The sequence below is a fragment of the Alligator sinensis genome, unplaced genomic scaffold (assembly GCF_000455745.1).
Source record: "Alligator sinensis unplaced genomic scaffold, ASM45574v1 scaffold809_1, whole genome shotgun sequence".
NCBI classification, from domain to species: domain Eukaryota; kingdom Metazoa; phylum Chordata; order Crocodylia; family Alligatoridae; genus Alligator; species Alligator sinensis.
In genome coordinates, this window is record NW_005841956.1 from 2,993,002 (window position 1) to 3,005,968 (window position 12,967).

Here is a 12,967-nt window from a genome sequence, read left to right on the forward strand (position 1 = left end):
CCCAAAGGGACGTTGGACTGCTGAGGGCTGCCTGGGAAGCAGTGTGCAGGCTGGAGAGGAAGTGCCTGTTTGTGAATGATGCACGGGAGGGAAAGGAGTTGAAGGGGGGACTGTGATAAGTCCCCTGTTACAGCTGGGCATCTGGTTCGTGGGGCAGGTAGTGTGTAGGAAGTGACCTTTGCAGCTGTCTGTGACTCCAGCTGCCACCGCTTTGCTGAGAGAGAACTCTCCTAACACCCACCAGGTTCCTACCTAGGGGAGTCATGGTTTTGCTGAGCTGCATAGAGTTGGCCTGAAGTTCTGGAGGCCCGTGAATCCTGCTCCTGTAGCTCCTATGGCTTGGGGCTGTTTGTAGTGTGGGTAGGCCTGTGGTGCTGCTTCCTGATGTGAAACACCCAAAGGGGAGGGGAGGGAGGCCCAGTGGGAGAGGTGAAGCGAGTGCAGCTCCTCTCCAGCTTTGAGTGGCCACAAGTGGGAAGCTTCGCTGGCTTCCAGCTTCTCTGCTCTTAGAGACATGCAAATGATGCTTGAACTCGCAGAGCTGAGCACGATGTTTGATGATTACGATATGCTGGAAGGGTCGGGAAAAAACAACAGGGCTATGGGTAAATGGGCAAGACTGAGGGGCTGACAGTCAACAGAGAAGTGTCATGTTGTTACCTGCTTGTGGGCTCTTGCTGGGAGACACTTTCCAGCTTCTCTGCTCTTAGAGACATGCAAATGATGCTTGAACTCGCAGAGCTGAGCACGATGTTTGATGATTACGATATGCTGGAAGGGTCGGGAAAAAACAACAGGGCTATGGGTAAATGGGCAAGACTGAGGGGCTGACAGTCAACAGAGAAGTGTCATGTTGTTACCTGCTTGTGGGCTCTTGCTGGGAGACACTTTTGGCCCCGCGGATTTCCGCATCTTCACTCTGTGCCCGTGCACAGCAGGGCCACAGAATGGCAAGCCCCTTCCCACCTGCAGCCCACGTCTCTTAGTGCAACCCAACTTGTGGTCAGTTAAAAGGGAAGCTGACTTGGGCTCTTGCTGTAGAGCTGGATCTACCCAAGACCCAGCCCTTGCCTTTTCTGTCTCTGGGTTCATGATGTTACAGGCCGTTTACATATTCCCCCAACAGACATTTCATTTCCCTGACTTGTAACCTGTTATGTCTTTAAAGAAGTAGGAGCTGCTAAAAATGCATGGATCCTTCTCTTCTAGGTCTCAAAGAATCCACGACCACAACACGCAGGCCTGTTCCCATGGTACCCCGTACAACCATAGCCACTTTTCAAAAAGCTGGAGGTAGGGATGAGCAGGGATAACAACGCCTGGGTGGGATGACAAGGCGAGGGTAGGCTCACAATGTGGGGATGATAAGCGTCTGGTAAATGAGAAGTTTGGTTTGGATCCTGAGGTCACAATCATCGAAGATACTATTTCAAATGTTGCCAAGGGAATACAGGATTGCTGGCAGTGTTGAGTCTGAGGGCTGAAAACCGTGGCCAGCATAACCAGAGGGCCCACAATTTGTACTGTTTGTGCCTGAGAGCGTTGTGGTAAGGCATGGATCCTGGGATGCAGGAGTGTCAGGAGAGGATGGGCCCATTGGTCCTGGATAAACTCTAGGGTTAAGTCCCCTGGTTGCTTTGCAGCCGTAAAAGTGAGCCACAAGACAGCTGTTATCAGAACCACCCCAACAAGCACTCGGAGCACCTTCAAAGCTACTAGGGCAGACAGGTTGGTAACCCTGTCAGTTAAGTGAGCAGCACTGTCTCTCCAGGGTCTGGTCCAGTGGCCTGTGCAGTAATGGGACAATGTCCTTGAGTCCTAGCACCTCAGACTGAGGCCGGGCCATGTACCCAACCACACCTGACCATAAATAGCGCGAGGCCTGCTGCAGGCTGACAGGCTAGGGATGACAACAGCTTGATAGCCGAGAAGTTTGGTTTGGGTCCTGACTTCACAGTCATGGAAGACACGATTCTGGAGAGCCCCAAAGGCACGTTGGTCTGTTGAGGGCTGCTTGGGAAGCAGTGTGCACCCAGAGAGTAGGGGAGGAAACAACAGGAGGAGTTGATGAGGGAACTGGGATAAGTCCCTGTGACAGCTGGGCATCTGGTTCGTGGAGCAGGTAGTCTGTAGGAAGTGACCTTTGCAGCTGTCTGTGACTCCAGCTGCCACCGCTTTGCTCAGAGAGAGCTCTTCCACACCAAAGAAGGTCCTACCTAGGGGAGTCATGGTTTTCTTGAGCTGCATAGAGTTGGCCTGAAGTTATTGAGAACCATGAATCCTGCTCCTGCAGCGCCTACGGCTTGGGACAGTTCATCTTGTGGGTAGCCCTGTAGTGCTGCTTCCTGAAGTGAAACACCCAGAGAGTAGGGGAGGAAACAACAGGACTATAGGTAAATGGGCAAGGTGAGGGGCTAACAGTCAACACGGTAGTGTCACCTTGTTGCCTGCTTGTGCGCTCTTGCTGGGAGACAATTTGGCCCTGCATTTTTCCGCATCTTCACTCTGTGCCCGTGCACAGCTGGGCCACAGAATGGCAAGCCCCTTCCCACCTGCAGCCCACGTCTTTTAGTGCAACACTGACTTGTGGTCAGTTAAAAGGGAAGCTGACTTGGGCTCTTGCTATAGAGCTGGATCTACCCAAGACCCAGCCCTTGACTTTTCTGTGTCTGGGTTCATGATGTTATGGGCCGTTTACAAATTCCCCTAGCAGACTTTTAATTTCCCTGATTTGTAACTCGGTCTGTCTTTAAAGAAGTAGGAGCTGCTAAAAATGCATGGATCCTTCTCTTCTAGATCTCAAAGAACCCACAACTAGATCACCCAAGATTGAGACCATGGCATACAGTACAATCATACCTGATCTTGAAGAATATGAAGGTAGGGATGGGTAGGGACTACAACCGCCTGGGTGGGATGACAAGGTGAGGGTAGGCTCAGAAGGTGGGGATGAAAAGCGTCTGGTAAATGAGCAGTTTGGTTTGGATCCTGAGGTCACAATCATCGAAGATGCTATTTCAAAGCTAGCCAAGGGCATACAGGACTGGCCGGTATAGCCAGAGGACTCACGATTTGTCCTGTTTTTTCCTGAGAGCTCTGTGGTTAGGCATGGATCTTGGGATGCAGGAGTGTCAGGAGAGGATGAGCCCGTTGGTCCTGGATTAACTCCAGGGTTAAGTCCACTGGTTCCTTTGCAGCCGTAAAGATGAGCCATAAGAGAGCTGTTGTCAGAACCAGCCCAGTAAGCTCTCAAGAGTGCCTTCAAAGCTTCAAGGGCAGACGGGTTTGTAACCCTGTCAGGTAAGTGAACAGCACTGTCTCTCCAGGGTCTGTTCCAGGAGCCTGTCCAGTAATGGGACAATGTCCTTGAGTCCCAGCATCTCATACTGAGGCTGGGGATTGCAGCCAACTGCACCTGAGTAGAAATTGTGCAAGGCCTGCTGCAGGCTGACAGGCTAGGGATGACAACAGCCTGATAGTCGAGAAGTTTTGTTTGGGTCCTGACATCCCAGTCATGGAAGACACGAGTTTGGAGATGCACAAAGGCACATTGGACGCTGAGGGCTGATTGGGAACCAATCTGCAGGCTGGACGGGAAATGTTATTTTCGTTTGGTTTTTATGGATGTTGCACAGGAGGAAAAGGGCTTAAAGTTTTGACTGTGATGTCACCTGTGCTTCTGGTTCATGGGGTAGGTAGTCTATAGGAATTGAACTTTGCAGCTGTCTATGACTCCAGCTGCCACTGCTTTGCTCAGAGGCAGCTTTTCTAATACCCAAGTTGGTCCTGCCTAGAAGAGCCATGAATTTCCTCAGCTTCATATAGTTTCATCTTTTCATAGTTTCATAGTTGGTAGGGTCAGAAGAGACCAGAGCAGATCATCAAGTCTGCCCCCCTGCCATGGCAGGAAAGAGTCCTGGTGTCAAACGACCCCAGCAAAGTGTTCATCTAGCCTCCGCTTAAAGACCCCCAGGGTAGGAGCCTGCACCACTTGTCTTGGAAGTTGGTTCCAGATACTAGCCACCCTGACAGTGAAGTAGCATCTCTGATGTTTAGCCTGAATCTACCCTCTGCCAGCTTGTGACCATTATTTCTAGTCACTCCTGGGACCGGCCCCCCCCTGACTCGTTTGTGACCGGCCACTAGATCTCCCCTCAGCCTTCTGTTGTGGAGGCTGAACAGGTACAGGTCCCTCAGCCTCTCCTCGTAGGGCCTGCCCTGCTGCCCCCTGATCATGTGGGTGGCTCTCCTCTGCACCCTCTCCATGTTGTCCACATTCCTCCTGAAGTGCGGTGCCCAGAACTGGATGCAGTACTCCAACCATGGCCTGACCAGTGTCGCATAGAGGGGGAGGATCAGCTCCTTGGACCTGCTTGAGATGCATCTGTGGATGCATGACAAGGTGCGGTTGGCCTTACTGACCACATCCCCACACTGTCAGCCTATGTTCATTCTGGCATCAATAATGACACCAAGATCCTTTTCTGCCTCTGCACTGACGAGAAGGGAGTTCCCCAGCCTGTAGGTATGCTGCTGGTTCTTCCTCACCAGGTGCAGTACCTTCCATTTGTCAGCATTGAAACCCATCCTGTTCTCATCCACCCACCCCTGTAACCTGTCTAGGTCTGATTGCAGTTTATTCCTCCCTACTAGCTTGCCCATTTCTCCCCACATCTTAATGTCGTCTGTGAATTCGAACAGGGTGCTTTTTACCCCCTCATCCAAGTCATTGATGAAGATGTTGAACAGTGCGGGTCCGAGGACTGAGCCCTGCGGGACCCCACTGCCCACGTCCCTCCAGGTCGAATAAGACCTGTCCACCACCACCCTCTGGGTGCAGCCCTCCAGACAACTAGTGACCCATTTGACTGTGTAGGTGTCAACAACACAGTCCCCTAGTTTTTTAATGAGAATGGGGTGAGACACAGTGTCAAAGGCCTTCCTAAAGTCCAGAAACACTACATCCACTGCTACACCTGCATCTAAGGATTTTGTGACCTAATCATAGAAGGCCACCAGGTTGATCTGACAGGACCTGCCTCTAATGAACCCGTGTTGGTTGCCCCTAACTATAATCTCCCCTGCTAGCCCCTCGTGGCCAGGATAGTTCTCTCAAAAAGCTTACCCAGGATTGAGGTAAGACTGACTGGCCTATAGTTTCCTGGGTCCTCCTGATATAGCTGACCTGATGTTATGGAGGGCCATCTATCCTGCTCCTGTATCTCCTATGTTAGTAGAAGGAATGGCACAGTATGAGTGAGTCATGGCTGAAGGTCCTGTCTCCCTGTCAGGTAAGTCAACAGCTCTGGCTCTACATGGTTTGTTTTAGGGCCCTATCAACAAACTGGATGATGTCCCTGAGTCCTATAACTACCCCACAGAATGGAATCATGGTTCCCTCTGCTGCTGAATTAAGGTCTTTGGAACTGATCAGCTCATCTAATTTCTTCCTGATTTTCAGATCTGACCACAACAGTACTGGATCCCAATAGTGACCTGGGAGATTCAGGAAGGAACAGCACAACTGCAGATAAAGGGGAAAGATTATGAGGGGCTAACAAACATGTCCAGAGTCAGGATGGACTTTTCATCCTAACATCTGGCAGGGGCTCCTAGTGCAAAGAAACAATATCTTGGTATCTTATCTCAGAACTTCAAATTTGGAGATGCTGTGTGTATTGATATGCCAGTAATGTGCCCTGCCACTTCCCTCCCCCAGCATCTTATCCATGTTGCCATGTCCTGAGTCTAACATTCATTTGGAGTTTCGCATTCAAACCCAGTCAATGAAAGAAAAGCCATCTAATGTCAGCCCAATTGTCAGTGTTCATAAAGTATTGCCCTGAAACAGTAGCTTTCACTTGAACACATGTTTGTTCAAAATCCTTTTGAATCATAATGGCTCTCTGGTGGAAAAGGGATTAAATGAGTTTTCTTGGATGAATGTCATGTAGTTTGAGGGTTTGGTAGAAACAGTTTGTGTGACTGTGCTCTCAGCACAGAACCCACCCTCTCAATCAACCTGGGCTTCATTTAGACAAAGATGATGCCCATGCCCTGCCCTATTTACTCAAACCTATGAGTAGGTCAATTGGACCTACCATATTTACTCAAACCTATGAGTAGGTCAATTGTTTACCCAGTCAGCACGGGGGTGGGGGGAAAGCTCGATGTCTTACAATCACATACAAGCAAGTCCGTAAATACATTGTCTATAGTTAAACTGCTGCCCAAAGCAGCATGTGCTCAGCAATGGAACTAACTATGAAGTTGATTAACTGCAGCCAGTGCTGAGCATGATTATAAAACATGACCCTCGTTGGACAAACAAACTAATGGGAACCCTTTTTTTTATGACATCCTATGTGCAAGCCCAGGCCTGGAAGTCTTGGAGTTCAGATGCCTCCTAGTCTTGTCTGCTCCTAGCCAAAAGGCTGAGGAGCAGCTAGGGGAAATGCGTTACGTTTGATCTTTGCCAAATGACTGAGATGCTGATGGGAACCTGCCATTTGGTGCAGGGTGGGGGTGAGGGGAGGTATCTTTGAAATGCCATGTCTCAGGTCAAATCAGCCAAATCAGCTCCAAATTCTGTTCCAAGTCTTTGTGGTGCTACCTGAGGGGCTAATTAGCACATGAATCCTTTGTGGGAGGCATATCTAGAGTGTGCACATGTATTAAGCACTGCTGAGCTATGGGGTCACCATGGCTTGAAATTTTGTTGTCTCTGCTGGGGCTCAGCCTAATGAACTATATGGTAAATCATGAGAATTTTGACTTTGGATTAGTATCATGCATAGTCTGTACTCTATAAAAGAAAGTAAAAGTGTTGCTTAAAAGTATGTTTGTGGAGTACCCAGGTTTTTTAACTTGCATTAGTTAAAAAAAAAAGAAAAGATAAAATGCATCCATTCATCTGTCAGTGATTTCATACCTGCTCCTTACTTCCACGTGTTCAGGAGGAACAGGCTCTCACAGTAGAGGGCAGGGAAGGGGCTTCAGGGAGAAGAAGCTGGGGCGGCAGACAGCAAGGACATCTGTCCCGTCCTCCCTCCCCTTTTTCCCCAGGTATATTTTCTCTGCTGTAGCACTGGGAAAGGAACAAATTCAAGCCAAATCTCCAATTATTAGATTCTATTCCTGGACAGTTATAACAAATGTATACACTTTCCATATCTAGAATCTAAATATTGAGGGAGTCATTTTATAGTCAAGGTCATCTTATATTTGAGTAAATACAGTACATGGGCCACCATGTCCCAGGAAGATCCATACCTGGGAACTCCAGCCAAGAGAAAGTAGATTGGCTGAACCATCACAGCTGCTCAGAGTTATTGTTATCCTGGTGGATGGTTCTGTGTGAGGAGAGGAGGAGAAGGGACATTAACATGGACCAAATGCCTGCCTTTATGTTGAAACAAAATGTCTTCAAATGGCTGTGCCAACCTCAGTCTCACCCCCTGCTCCCAAGGGAAAATGTCCACCATCATGACTGTAGCTGCTGGTAATCTGCTCAAAATGACCTGTGCTTTGTTAATCTAGGTGACCGTAGGATTGGCCTGCCCCTCTATCTCATTATCCTGATCCCTGTACTCTGTGTCGCTATGGTCATATTTGTCATCATCACCATCATCTTTTGCAGAAATAAAAACAGGTAAGGTGAGTGGGGCATGCTGGGGAGATCTGGGCTACTCTGTGTGAGCAGGCTGGCTTTATACTCCCGCACTGCTGGGGAGTGGTGAGCACTCCACAGAATGCAAGTGGTTCATGTGCCAACAGCTCCCCAGCAACTTGGAGATCTACTTAAAGAAACTCAAGATGCCTGATCAAAGCACCTTCATTAAAGTGTGTGTGAATGTGTTATGGCAAGATGCCTCTGGTGAAAGATAAGTTATTGTGCGAGAGGGAGACTGATCCTTTTAGATGCATGTGAGTGCACTCTCCCTCCTCCCGGAGTGGTGTCCTCCCAGCAGGGCAATAATTAACCTGGAGGTCTTAAACTATTTCTCCCTTCCTTGTATAGAGCCTGAAAGGAACCATCCAGCTCCAAATTAAACATGCTGCTAAAATACCTCAAATAGGACATACGAAAGACAGTGGCAATCACTTCTTTATACTGAACACTAGGGGGCAAGCATGCTCTATGCAGCATTGTCAGGTTAACCCTAATTCCATTTTACCAGATTTCTGGTAATTACTGAGCACGTCTACATGTTACCCTATGGCGATGTTGTTACTATGCCGTGCTTTAGCACTTCCTTTTGGAAGTACTAAAGCATGAAGCAGAACCACCCATACTGCGCTGTATGCTCAGCACACAGTTATTTTTAGCAGCTACTTTGCGTAGCAGCACGTTATAACAGGGGAGTGCACTGTTACAGTGAAGTAGCTACTGGTCATGTGTAGACACCCATGGATGCTACGTTGCTGTAGCATGTTACTAAGGCAATGTAGCAACACATGAAGATGTACCCACTGAGTCTCCATTGCTTTGCCGCCTGCCTCGTTCCAGTGGTATGAATATACTTCTTTCATTGTGTGCCCCAGAGACATTTTGTAGATCACTAACACAGTTCCCTTCTTTAAGCAGTGGCTTCCAGTTGGCATTGTGGAAAACTGGCTGACCTGCTCAACCAGGCTTTAAACTAAGCCCACAGGGGGTTGTGGGGATTACCGCCACTGCAAGCCCACTGGGCAACCTTTCTAAATCCAGCAGGCTAAGGCACTTAAGGGAACCCATCCTTACCCTAGCCCTGGATCGATCAGTGGGAAAGGCAAGAGCCCCCAATGGGACACTTGCCTGCCTGTACACCAGTGCCAGGAGCTTGGGGAATAAACAGGAGGAACTGGTCCTCCTGCTAAACAAGAATGAGTACAACTTCATAGGGATAACGGAGATCTGGTGGGACTCCATCTATGACTGGGCCACAGGTGTAGATGGCTATACCCTGTACAGGCGAGATTGTGTAGACAAAAGGGGTGGTAGTGTAGCTCTCTATGTGAAGGACAGCTACACATCCCTGCAAATTGACATTGGCACCCAGGAAGGACAACTGGAATCCCTCTGGGTTAAAATATGTAGGGAACGTGGCACAGGGAAAATCATAGTAGGAGTCTACTACAGATCTCCTAACCAGAAACAAGAGCAGGACCAGGAATTCACCAGGGAACTGGCTAAGGCTGCATGCTCTCGGTGCATGGTTGTCACGGGAGACTTTAACTACCTGGACATCTCATGGGAAGAGCACTTGGCCAAATCCGATTGGTCACAAGCTTCCTCATGTGCGTGGATGAGTACTACCTGACAAAAGAAATCTATGGACTGACAAGAGGTATAGCATTGCTGGATCTGGTACTGGCCAAAGGGGTTGACCTAGTCAGTGGCCTAAGAATCAATGGGAAGCTGAGTGATAGTGACCACGAGCTGATCACCTTTACTATCCATCGCAAAGCTGGCAAGTCAGTCAGCAATATAGAAGTCCTCAACTTCAGGAAAGCTGACTTTGACAAGCTCAGGAGGCTCGTTGTCGAGGCCCTAAGGGACCACGACTCAACAGGAAGAGGAGTCCAAGAGGAGTGGTTGCTCCTCAAGGGAGCAATCCTGACAGCACAAGGGATGGCCATCCCATCTTGGAGGAAGGGGAGCAAAAGGGCACAGCAGCCCCCTTGGCTCAGCAGGGAACTTGAGGACCTCCTACGCCTCGAAAGAGAGACTTATAAAGGCTGGAAGGCTGGAATTACCACTAAGGAGGAGTTCTCAGCACTGGTCCATACTTCCAGGGAGCGGATCAGGAAAGCCAAGGCAGCAACCAAGCTCCATCTGCCTTCACATATCAAGGATAACAAAAAGTCCTTTTTCAAATATGTAGGAAGTCAGAAAAAAATTAGGGGTAACATTGAACCCCTGCTAAACCAAGTGGGACAGCAGATAACCGACACCCAGGAAAAGGCCAATCTGCTTAATGGGTACTTCATGTTGCTCTTTCATCAGTCCAATGGGACTGCCCTGCCTAGCAAGACGTGGGATGGCCAGGGTGAGGGTGTATTTGTACCCAGCATCGGTGTTGATATAGTAAAGGATCACCTTGAGAGGCTGGACACCTTCAAGTCAGCTGGACCTGACAGATTACACCCTAGGGCACTCAAGGAACTGGCAGGTGTCATAGCCCAACCATTGGCAAAAATATTCGAAAACTCATTGCGCTTAAGTGAAGTACCTGAAGACTGGAAGAAGGCCAATGTGGTACACATCTTCAAGAAAGGGCATAAAGTAGATTATGGGAGTTACAGCCCAATCTGCTGGACCTCAGTCCCCAGTAAAATTCTGGAGAAAATTATCAAAACCCTTCTAAATAAGCTGGATGAAGGCAGCATCCTGAGCAACAGCCAGAATGAGTTTGTTGTGGGTAGGTCTTGCCTGACCAATCTCATCTCCTTCTATGACCAGGTGACTTATCACCTGGACAAGGGAAAAGAGATTGATGTCATATATCTGGACTTTAAAAAAGCCTTTGATCTGGTGTCCCACGACCTCCTCATGGAAAAATTGGCCAACTGTGGCCTTGGCTACACCACAGTCTGATGGCTGGGAAACTGACTCCAAGGTCGGACCCAGAGAATAGTGTTCGATGGTAGCAAATCATTATGGTACGCCATGACCAGTGTCATCCCCCAAGGCTCTGTCCTTGAACCAGTTCTCTTCAACAGCTTTATCAATGATGTGGACATTGGTGTCAGAAGCGGACTGGCTAAGTTCGCCAATGACACTAAACTTTGGGGCATAGCGTCCACACCTGAGGTGGTGATCACACGCTAGTGATCCAGGCTGACTTGGATAAACTTAGTAAGTGGGCTGATACAAACCTGATGATGTTTAATACCGATAAATGTAAGGTATTATACCTCAGGGGAAAAAAAAAACCACAGCATACTTATAGACTTGGCAGTGCTACACTTGCTAGCACCAGTGCTGAAAGAGCCCTGGGGGTCATGATTGACGCCACAAATGCAATGTCGCAGCTGGTAAAGCAAACCAAACTCTGGCTTGCATCCATAGATGCTTCTCAAGTAAATCTCAGGATGTCATCCTCCCACTGTACTTGGCCTTGGTGAGGCCACAGCTAGTGTACTGCATTCAGTTCTGGGCTCTGCAATTCAAGAAGGATGTCGAGAAGCTTGAGAGAGTCCATAGGAGAGCCACGCATGTGATCAGAGGGCAAGAGAACAAGCCTTATGAAGCGAGGCTGAGAGCCATGGGACTCTTCAGCCTGGAAAATCACAGGCTCAGGGGGGACCTGGTGGCTGCCTATAAGTACATAAGGGGTGTACATAAGGATCTGGGAGAACGCCTGTTCACCAGAGCGCCCCAAGGAAAATTAGGACCAACGGTCATGAACTCCTCCAAGACCATTTGAGGCTGGACATAAGAAAAAATTTCTTTACTGTCCGAGCCCTCAAGAGCTGAAATAGACTCCCTCCAGAAGTGGTGCGGGCACCTACTCTGGACTCATTCAAGAAACATTTGGATGTTTATCTTGCTGGAGTCCTTTGACCCTAGCTGACTTCCTGCCCCTGGGGCAGGGGGCTGGACTTGATGATCTTTGAGGTCCCTTCCAGCCCTAATGTCTATGAATCTATGAACTGTTCCTTTAAGCAGCTTTGGACATGAGCCAGTTGCAGGCTGTTTCATTATCCAGAGGCTTGTAGTATGCTGTGCTGATCAGTTAGAGATCTCTCAGATTCCAATGTCCTGAATAACACAGAGACCTCCTTAGCACCGTTCCCACTGAGTGATTTGCAGATGAGCCCAGCTCAGCAGGGGTACTGCTGGCAAAGTGTATGGGACTTTCATATCATTTCTATGATATGATTCTATGATTTGATGGACCTTGAGTGTCTTAATAAAGCTATTCCCTCCTTCTGGGAGACAAAGAGGCTATGTGCAGTGCAGGGCGAATCTTGGAACCAGTAGCCTTAGCTAGTGTTTCATGGATTTGAAGGCCAGAAAGAGTCCGTTATGATTAACATCTTAATTTAGCCTGATTTCATGCTGATACCTGGTTGGGAATTTTCTAATGAAATCAGAACTGAATCTCTCTGCAGAACGTCCATGCCATTCTTCAACAAGAAAGGTTTCTCAGGTCCAGGATGAGATCCTGGTCAAAACGTAAGGAAGAGAGAGAGCAGCCCCCAGAATGCGAAGTGGAACAGCTCCAATAGGAGGGAGTCAGTGAGCCTCACTTAATTTTCACAACAATAAATGGATATATTGCTGGCTTGGATTTCATTCCGCTTTCAAACAACAAATGCATCCAAGTCATGGACATTTGCTCCGAAGAAACTACTAACTTTCATTTTGAGTTAAATATTAAGTGTTAACAGAGAGAATTTCAGTGTTTCCTTGTTGGCTGACACAATACAACCAGTCCCAAGAAAAAGATGTCAAGGTTGAGTTTGGTAAAGTGTTGCTCAATGCCAGACACTTCTGATGGAGAGCCAAACATTAAAAAATGTAAGTTGCAGGGTGTGGCACTGTAATGGTCTGAGCACAAAGCTGGGTTACTAATCCCAGCACAACTGTACATTTTGTCAATTTACTTAGCTACTTTGTGCTTTGGCTTGCCCATCTGTAGTACGGATATGACAGTTCTTGCCTACTGTACCATGTCCTTCAGTGGATTCATTAGTTAACATCCATACAGTGCTATGTCAGTGCCAACTATTATTATTTCGGCTTCTTTTAGTGCTCGTTTTATTCAAAATTTCAAAAAACCCTATATTTCTGTTGGGAGGAAATACAAAATATTGACATTTGTCTTTTGACTCTTCTTTTTTAGGTCAAGCCTATAATGTCACATAGCGTGAGGTATGATTCTTCATTTATTATGCTGAAAAGACTGGTCTGGCTATGATATTGAAATGTGGCAGAAAAACTATTTCCTAAGGGTGGAAAATTGTTTGTTTGTGGGGG

At 48.0% G+C, this 12,967-nt stretch overlaps 1 protein-coding gene across 2 annotated transcripts in view; it reads left to right on the forward strand.

Annotated features, from left to right (window-relative positions):
• Positions 1-12,967, forward strand: part of LOC102373626 (V-set and immunoglobulin domain-containing protein 4-like) — a 38,193-nt gene that overhangs the window by 23,194 nt on the left and 2,032 nt on the right. Inside the window, exons 6-9 of one of the 2 annotated variants that reach the window (XM_025200134.1) lie at positions 1,210-1,293; positions 2,797-2,880; positions 7,540-7,651; positions 7,777-7,841. In XM_025200134.1, coding sequence (XP_025055919.1) covers positions 1,210-1,293; positions 2,797-2,880; positions 7,540-7,651; positions 7,777-7,804 — 308 coding nt within the window. In that variant the 3' untranslated portion in view covers positions 7,805-7,841. Of the gene's footprint in view, positions 1-1,209; positions 1,294-2,796; positions 2,881-7,539; positions 7,652-7,776; positions 7,842-12,833; positions 12,863-12,967 lie in introns of those variants that run through there. The other variant, XM_006020505.3, reaches the window with a different exon arrangement.